This window comes from Rattus rattus, chromosome 1, assembly GCF_011064425.1.
Source record: "Rattus rattus isolate New Zealand chromosome 1, Rrattus_CSIRO_v1, whole genome shotgun sequence".
In the NCBI taxonomy this organism is placed as follows: domain Eukaryota; kingdom Metazoa; phylum Chordata; class Mammalia; order Rodentia; family Muridae; genus Rattus; species Rattus rattus.
The window spans coordinates 91,342,327-91,351,985 of NC_046154.1; the positions used below are offsets into that span (position 1 = coordinate 91,342,327).

General features: G+C 44.2%; 1 protein-coding gene across 1 annotated transcript in view; it reads left to right on the forward strand.

Moving 5' to 3' along the window:
- Positions 1-3,530: 3,530 nt before the first annotated feature.
- The window catches only part of Zfp37 (ZFP37 zinc finger protein), a 91,202-nt gene continuing 85,073 nt past the window's right edge, over positions 3,531-9,659 (forward strand). Inside the window, 3 exon segments of the mRNA XM_032903388.1 lie at positions 3,531-3,915; positions 6,758-6,842; positions 7,529-7,657. Of these exon segments, the coding sequence (XP_032759279.1) occupies positions 3,796-3,915; positions 6,758-6,842; positions 7,529-7,657 (334 nt within the window). The 5' untranslated portion in view covers positions 3,531-3,795.

Genomic DNA, 9,659 nt, shown 5'->3' on the forward strand with positions numbered 1-9,659 from the left:
GAGAGAGGGGGAAGGAGGAGGAAGTGGTGGAAGGAAGATGGAGCAGAACCGCATGGCCTGGAGAAGCCACAAGTAGCAAGGGTCTCACAGCGGGGGAATAGAGTAGTGTAGCGATAAACTATACGAATGCCCAATCAAGGCACATAGCTTACAAATATAACCGAGTGGTGTGTTTTTTATACAGGCTGCAATAGTTCTAGTAGATTTTCCAGAATCTCATAAGATAGTTACTGACTCTTACTATGCAGAAAGAATTGATTTACATATAGAAGCTGCTGGACTTATTCCTGATGATTCAGAATTAACTTTGCTATTTATACAACTACAACAAATAATTTGAAATGGAGATCATCCATCATATATAACCCATATTCAGTCTCATATGGGTTTTCCAGAGCCATTGGTACTAGAAATAAAGTGCGATCAACTATTAGTAGGAAGTGTATTAAAAGCTTCAAATTTTCATAAAAGATATTATATAAATAATAGAAGATTAAAAAACACTTTTTCAACCTGGCAACAAGCCAAAGAAATTAGTAAAAAATTGTCCTATTTGTTCCTTGTATAATCAAGCTCTATTACCTGCTGGAAGTAAACCTAAAGGGACCCAAAGAAATGAAACTTGGTAGACAGATGTGTTTCATTTTGCAGAGTTTGGGAAATTAACAGATGCACAGAATGTAACTGATACCTATTCAGGACTCCAATGGGCTTCTGCCTTGAGTTCTGAAAAGGCTAATTCTATATTTATAAAAATGATGGCTATCATGGGAATACCTTTACAAATTAAAACTGATACACTTCATCATATGTATCCATTAAAATGAAGCAATCTGTTGTTATGTATTATAACATAAAATACCTCCCAGGTACGCCTTCATTCCTGTGGGTAAAGTAATTGTGGAAAGATCTAATTGTACTTTAAAGGAGATCCTTAGAAAACCAAAGGGGGGGGGTATGAGATCTTCCAGAGACAGATTATATAATTCTTTACCATTACATTTTAAAAATGTCAATGAGACAGGTTAACTCATCATTTTCTCAGCTGTTGAAAACTGCTGAATTTTGTAAAGGATTGCTGATTCAAATCGTCCAATATCAAGAATAGTTAAGGATGTGCTAACCTCATAATGAAGTCAGGAAATTTGCTGCATTAGGGAAGATGTCGTGCCTTTATTTTCACGAGAGACAAAAGGCTGTGGATCCTTCCAAGTTAATAAGTATTCGATTTGACCACGGGAGACCTGTATACAGGTACAAGTCTCAGAACTTTTGACTCCTAACCCTCTGATTATCAGAGGGGAGAGTTAAGGAGACACGGATGGGATGTTTCTGCTGTAGCAATCTTTTGTGGCTTCTTGGTCCTTGTGACTTACTATTACACGGCCCTTTCAGATGGCATGGATGGGAGTATAACACTCCATTACAGTTTAGTTTTGCAGGTTAGCCTGACTTACACATGCCTTTCATCTGGCCAGGCATAGAGCAAAGAATCTTAATTAGCCGATTTGCACACACCACACATTTCATACATGAGTTAATTAAAAAATGCCCCTACGAAGTTACTTTTACTAGTTTATGTGTTTTCAGATGCAAGAATGAGAAATGCAGCCAAGTCAGAAGTTTAGAAATGCTAAAATGCTCTCTCACCCCTAAGAAACCCTAAATACCTCAAATTCCAGACCCTGCTCTCTGCCAGTAAGTAGGTAAAAGGTCACATTTCTTGAGCCTGCTCTCTGTATGGAACTAGGTGAAAGGGCATAAGATAGGTCCTTAAGTACTGATTCCAGCCCTTGCTCTGAATGACGCCACGGAGACCTTTGTATTCATAAAAGCTTCAGGCACTATAACTGGACAGATTCTTAACTATTCTAACCTGACAACGCTGGCCTGGCCTACTTCCCAGCCACAGGACCCATTACCTGACATCTTAGTCTCTCCTGGTACCTCCTTCTTTATTTGGTCCCAAAGGTGAGATGGTGACTCTCCTGGTCCCCATCTGAGCCCCTCCCCCACCTCTGTGTGTGTGTGTGTGTGTGTGTGTGTGTGTGTGTGTGTGTGTGTATCTGTCTGTCTGTCTCTGTCCTCTCTCTCTGTTCTCTCTCTCTCTGTTCTCTCTCTCTCTCTCTCTCTCTCTCTCTCTCTCTCTCTCTCTCCCTCTCTCTCTCTCTCTTGCTACTGAAGTCCCACCTTTAGCTCTCCTGCCTTGCTATCAGGCTGATCAGCTCTTTATTTAATCAATCTTCTACAATGTTTTAATGTTTACAATTGTTTAACAATATTTTACAAAATACTGAGTTCTACCAAAGTCCAGACTGGAACTGTGTCTCTGGACACAGAAATCAGCACCTGAATGCACAAAAGTAGCCTTCAACAAATCAATGAAGTCAAAGCAGCTGGCCCCAGGTGGTCCATCCTCTCAGACTACCTCAGCAAGGAAAACATTCACCTCTCCCAGGATCTAGTCAGCATCCCAATTATCTTAGGGTCCCCAAAGATGCCATTGCCACCAGACACCAGGAAACACTCTAAAGAACACAATGCCTTCATTCCCAATGTGGGGTCGGTGGATATTGGTATTTTGGTGGATTTAGGGTGCTGCCTACAGGCTGTTATTGGTAGTGGTCAGGGAAGAAACAAAGAAAAGGTTAGATTTGGGGATCTCTTTTTATCTTCTCTCTCTCCTCTCTTATCCTTTCTCTCCTATCTAGTGTGTGTGTGTGTGTGTGTGTGTGTGTGTGTGTGTGTGTGTGTGTGTGTGTGTGTGTTGGGGGGGTGGTAGGGAGGAAAAGGGAAAAGAAAGTGTTGGAGGTTGGTATGTATACAAAAGCTATCAAGTACACCAGCCTTTGTTGTGGAAACCTTGCTTCCCAAGTCAAGGTAACCTGTTAAGAAAAGACCTATTATGGTTGGGCTGTAGAGAGAGAAAGTCAAGATTAGAGGATCCAGTGAGGGGGGGTCTCAGGAGAGACCATGGGAAGGAGGAGAGAGGAGATGGAAAGAGGAGGAGGCCACCAAGAGGCCAGATGTATCTTGAGCATGTGGCCAGGAGATGTGGGCCCTGAGGACAGACTGTTGGAACAGAAATAGCCCATGTAAGACTCAAACAGCAAGTAAGGAGGGACGTATTGCTGGGATGTGAGCTAGAGTAGCTCAGCACTTGCCCTGTCTGGGCTTACAGCTTGTAAACAAAATACCAGGGTTTTGTGTCCTTTATATGGACTAATTAGAGTATAGAATTCATTTACAGATGGCCCCTTACAAGAAGGGTGGATTATTTCAAAAGAAAAGAAATGAAAAACAATAACCATGCGAATCTAACATTATGACAGTAATCCAAAGAAGTTATCCTATGTATCAGCGATAGATGCCTTCTCTGTAAATCAACGTTACTCGTCAAGACCGGTTTTTCTTGTTTCTTTCACTGTAGGATTCCTCATTCTGCCTCCCGGGTTTCCCTGGCAACTGCAATTGGAAAACGCTTCGGAAAAGCAATTCTAAGTTCCGTAACAGAACTCCCGAAGTGAGACCTCCCTGAGCCTCCGGAATTTCGATTCTCCGGTGCGTGTCCCGCCTAGCAGCTCCGCTCAGCACTTCCAGCCTAGAACACACTGCAGCTCCAGGAGCTAGGACTAAAGCAGTCGCCAGCCCTGCCTGCACAGAGACCCCAGGGGCGCCCCGGCCTCCGCTGTACGGAGGGATCCATGCCAAGATGGCCGCGCCCACAAGCAGTCTCCACAGGGCTCCGCCATCGAAACCCGGGGACCCTCTGAAGCGGTGCCCGGGGTGGCCGCCATGTCGGCCTCTGACTCCAACAAGGACCTGACAAAGCCAGAGGCGGTGGGCCGGAGGAGTGCGGACAAAGCCAGGCGTCCGAAGGAGATGGCTACACCCGAGCCTGCAGAGAGCGATGCGGTGAGGGTGGACAGGTTTTGGGGGCGGTTTGGCTGTCGGTGATTGGAGGGTGATCGGAGTATGAGTAGACAAGATTTGAGAATCTGTGGCGTCAGTGCTCAATAGTCGTTTGGGGAGGCCGGTGTTCTAAGGAATCAAGGTATTAGGGTATTATGGGCATATGTAATATTAAATGTCCGTGATATTGGGGGCATATGGAGTTGGGGATTGCTGTAATTTTAGGAAATCAGTATTTTGTCGGATCTGGCTGGAAAAGTGATGCTTGGGGGCAGGGAGGCGTCCGTAACAGTCACAGTGACTGAGTCTGGGTCTGGAAAGCTAGCAAGATCAGAAATGAGGGCTTTGTGATGTATTACAGACGGGAAGCCTTACAAGGATCAGAATTTGAACTGTTTGAGAGCTGGCGTTTTAGGTAACTGGGATTACAGGCTGCACGGTTTAGAGGGGCAGTGTTGAAATTTAGAGAATCGGCTCATTCGGGATATTTGAGGATTCGAAGTTGAGGCCTTGGGGTCAGTGATCGTGGTATTCCTGGAAGTCTAATAGGCAGTGTCTTTAAGAATCCGTGTTTTGTGTGCTACGACTGGCAGTGAGTGGGGAGCCTGGAGACTAATGAGCGGATGGTAGTTGGTGGAATACGAGGATATTGAAGTGCCTATAGGGATGGCAGATTGTCATCTAGGGAGAAAAGGTATCAGTAGTCCTAAGTGTCCCGTTAGTGATGGGGTTCTTGGTAGGAATTATTAATAATTATTAAAGGTCTTTTATGATTCTATGCTATGATTCTGAGGCCAAGGGTTTGTGAACTTGCAGGGCGAAATGATAGAAGATTCTGTAAGGTCACTGGAATAGGAATTGGAAACTTCTATGTAGAGGAGGTTGGGAATGTTAGTGACTGAGGAATATTTGGGTATAGGATGAACACCTATTTTATGCCAGAGAATATTTTAAGTAGCAACATACTTAAAAAACGATTTAATTTTTTTGTATGTACATTGGGGTGAGCGTGTCAGATCCCCTGGAACTGGGATTTAAACAGTTGTGAGCTGTCATGTGGGTGCTGGGAATTGAACTCAGATCCTCTAGAAGAGCAGCCAGTGTGCTAACAACTAAGCCATCTCTTCACCCCCGCCCCCCACTACCCACCCTCCAGTCTGTCTTTTACATTTGAGAACCAGAGAAGAGACAGTGAAAACATAAATATACATGTAAGTAAGATAATTCCAGGCAAGGGTAACTGCTATGAAGAAAGCAAAAGAGGATAGTGTGGTAGAGTGTAAGATTGAGAGTGTTTGTTTCTCGATTTAATCTTTAAAGAAATGGCAGTTGATTTGAACACAGTGACAAGCTGTGGTTAATGCAGAGATCCAAAAGTATTCAAGGAAGAATGTCGATTGCTAAGGCCTTCAGATAGAAATTAACTTCTTGTTGTGGTAAAAGAGAAAAAAGTAATGTGACTGGATCACACACAGGGAAAGTGGAAAAGTATGAAACCAGTGGCAGAAGGTTCTAGATCATGTAAGAGCATATTGGCCATGTTGGATGTGGGTTTCAATGAAGAAGCCACTGGGTTTAAGCAAGGAAGGATTTGATCTGATCGATACATCAAAAAGATCATCACTAGCTACTCTATGGAAGATGCACTACAAGTAGGTGTGAGAGGTCAGAAGTTTATTGCAATGGTCAAAGGCAAGAGATTGTGGTGACAATTTGGAGTTGAACGGGAAAAATGAAATCACTTTCAGAGTGCATCTGGATGTGAGCATGGTGAATTAATATAGGCTATGAGATTGAGATTAGACTTTGGGCTTCAGGGAATGGAGTCTAGGTATGTGCAAGTAGATGTTTCCAATATAACCCAGCCCCCAGTAAAAACCTCTTTGGACCTTTGCTCGGATTTTCCAACCCATTTCACATGTGTTGCCAAAACTTGTTTCTGGAGGGATGAGTGTGTTCTGTGTGACTGTACTGGGAAGGGATTCCTGGACGCCTGGTTTGCTTTCACCCTGACTTCATCCCCTCCTGATTAGCTGATTTGCTCTGAGTTACTAGCTGTTTGCTGTGATTACAGTCACAATGTGGACCCTTGTCACTCTCCTATTGAATCACTGAACCACAGAAGGTTAATGTATTAAAAGCTAGTGAGTCTGTGAACAGGCTTAAGATAGTGAAAGTGGTTAAGAAATGGCGGAAGCAATCGTTTCCGTCCATCATTAGATCTTAAGGTACCTAAAAGACACGGAGAAAACTTAAACGCAGCCTGTACTTGAGATCACCGTAAGATGCAGGATCCCTGGGGGATCAGTAGATTTTATTTAAAGTGAATGGAGAGGCTAGAACTGGGGTTTGCTGACAGAGTAGGGTTTCTGTAATGGACATTGGTGAGGAGTTCTGTTGGTGTCAGGGTTTGGGGATTAGTCCTATTAGAGATTTGGGGGCTTCTGGGAATTAGAGATCAATGTGTCTTGTGGGATTCGGTGATTGAGGCGCCCATGGGCATGTGCCCGGGAGCATCCGCTGGTGTTTGGTGTTGGGAGTTGATGTTAAAATTATTCGCATGGTTAAGGAGAATTGTACTGACCTGGAGATTGGGAAGGCTATGGCAGTCAGTGTTGGGGTTGTTCAGAGTCAGTCCCAAAGTCTGTGCTGGTCTGTGAGGGTGAGGGGTTGCCTTTACATGTTGAGAGCATGTTTAAATGTATATTGTGGGCAGTAGTGGGTACCTGAGAACAAATTCTGCTGCTCAAATCACTGGGGAATGTGGAGAGTTAAGAAATGCCAGACTGAATAAGAATGATAGGAATCAGTAACGTTCATGGATGTGTCTGTGGCTTTTCCTCAGAAGGAATGGGAGCAGCTGGAACCTGGGCAGAGAAACGTGTACAAGGATACAAAGCTAGAGAACTGCAGCAATCCAGCCTCGATGGGTAAGGACAGTTCCCCACCACCCAGAACATGTTCCCTGGTCCCTTCTTCCTCAAGTCCTTCATGTTTCCCCTTGATGTTTTCTTGTTTTGTTTTGTTTTATTTTGGTAGTGGTGGGGGTGGTGGTGGTGGTTGGTTGGTCAGGGAGTTTTGATCCCTTTTTAGTACTGTTAGGGTTTTCAATCTCAACCCATGCCTGGACAGAAAATACTAAGACACCATGGTTTCACATGGCGAGGTTTAATGAGAGAAGAGTAGAAGAGAGGAAAGGTGGCCAAGTCATGGGCACATGGGGGGGTTGGGGCAAGAACAGAGAAGAACAAAGAGCAAGAGGGGAAAGAGAGGGTAAGAGGGGATAAGAGGTGGGGGGGCAAGCAGCTCCTTTTATAGTGTCAGGTACTATATATGGCTGTTGCTAGGCAACTGTGGGGCAGAGCATACCTGGCTGCTGCCAAGTAGCTGTGGGGTGGAGCTTAGACAGAATAGCAACAAGTGCTAGGAATGATGCTTGTGCCATTGCCTCCAAAAGGGAAGGTGTGCTTAGTTGAGGTTCATGGGCATCCTTATTTTGAAACATCAGAAGCCATATATGTTCATTAGCCTTGAAAGACCCTGGAGTAATAAAGTTGGGGCTTGATTTCTGAAATGGTTGGTCCAACCCTCAGTGTCTACCATTTCTTATGAGTAGGAAATCAAGATCCCAAACAAGGCCTAGTCTCTAAGTTGGATGGAGAAGAAGAGCGGTGGTCTTCAGGGAGGGTGAATAAGAACAGCCCAAGTAGTCTGCACAGACTCAAGAAAACAGGAACCAGTGCAAGTAAGTCTTTAGTTTCTTGGTGGTAAGCTTGGAATTCTTCAAAGAGTAATTTGAAAACTTTCCATAGGGCTGGGGATACAGCTCAGAATAGAGAGTGATTTCTCACAAGGACCTAGATTTGATCCCCAATATGGAAAAAATAATTTTTTTCTTAAAAGTCCCGGGTTTTTGTCTCTTAACCAGGAACTAGTAGAAAAAACACCAGAATCTCTCCAGGAGAAAAGGAATTCACAGTACAGATGTTTTCTCACCTTGGAGATTCTAATTATCACCTTCTCCTGTAAACCTGTCCACATGAGCAGCTCACAACAAGCTTTTATTTCATGGAGAAGAAAAGAATGGGTGAATGGAACCACTTAATTACTCCTTAAATCACTGCTTGGATGTGGCTCACTTAGCTCACTTTCAAATGGTCAGAGCAGGCCGCCTGGCTCAGGGGTAGGCATGCATAATCTCTTTATAGAGGAGGTGCAGCAATTCCAAATGCCATGCTACAGGGTAGCCCAAGAGGCATGGTCTTCCATAAGGAGCAAGAGTATAGTCAGTCACCATTCTGACAGTGGTAGGGAGAAAGCTGAAATCCAGGGCTCAGTAGCCTGAAGTCACCTCCCTCACCTAGCCCCTTCCCTACTGTATACTTATTGCTTAGCCTCCAGAAGACTCTTCAACGTTCAATCTCGTTCCTCTTCACGATATTTAAAAAAGAATCCTCAATTTTCCCTGTCCTCTCCCTGCACGCCAGTTCCCTAATTGTCATATTTTCTTGTAATAATTTTAGACATTCTTAGATCAGTCTCTTTTCTGCATCTCTGGAGATGGTGGACACTCCTAATAATTTTGTTTCCTTCCATGAACTACAAAACTCCTCATACCCCTGCTCTGTAAGTGTCCATCCGTCCTTAATCCCTGGGATGATTTGAATGAGATATCCCCCCATAGTCTCAGGCATTTGAGACATCACCCAGTTGGTGGGTGTTTTCATTAGGGCTGGCCCAACTGTGTGTGTGCCACACACAGAGGTATGGCCTGTTTCCTACTTACAGCTCAAGATGTGACTTTCAGCTTCCTGCTCTGTGACGGTCCCTTGCTGCCATGCCTCCCTGTCATGACTGTAGAGAGAGACGTATCTCTCTGAAACCATCTGCCCCCTGTTGTCACGGTCATGGCGTTTTATCACAGCAATATGAACGTAACTAATACAATCACTCTCTAGTCAACCTTCTTGCCCTCTAGTGCCCATGTTAATGGCTGTCAACCTTAAGTTCTTGCTGTGTCTTTAAATGGATGAGTTACCAGCTCCCTTACTTTGCTGATGGTCCCTTAAAGTCATGTGTCCTGGTGTTCTAGTCTCTATTGCATCTTTCCAAAAGATCTCCCAGTATGCAAATACAAGCTAATTTTTCTAGACTGGCAGCTTCTAGGTGGACATCTCCGACGTCTTTGTCGTACCTTCTTATTGGAGTGGCTTGTAGGAAATTCAGCTATGGAAAGTCTCATTCTTATTAGTCAGAGGCTCCCTTAACCCTCCCTGCTTTTGACCTGTGTTCCATGATCCTCTTGTCAAGTCCCATTTGTTGGTTTTTCTTAGTTGTCACTGACACTACACGAATCCGGCTTGTCTTATCTCTAAGTCTAGTACTTAGGAGGGTTTAACGAGTCCACGTTCCCTGATTCGCAGTACAGATGTGTCACTCATAAGCATTACCTGCACTTGCAGGGCCCAGTGAGCCCATGCTTCAGTTTCTGAAGTGACATTTGGTTTCTCTTAAAATTCAGGTTCCAGTTGCTGTCTCAATTTAAGAAAATTATTTTCCTGAGAAGGGGGATACACACACCTCTGATCTTGGCACTCAGGAGGCATAGGCAGACAGATCTATGTGAGTTTGAGGCCAGCCTGGTCTACAGAGTGAGTTCCAGGACAGCCAGGGCTATACAAAGAAACCCTGCCTTGAAAAACAAGAAAAAAACAAGAAAGGAAGAGAAAATGATTTCAACCTTCATC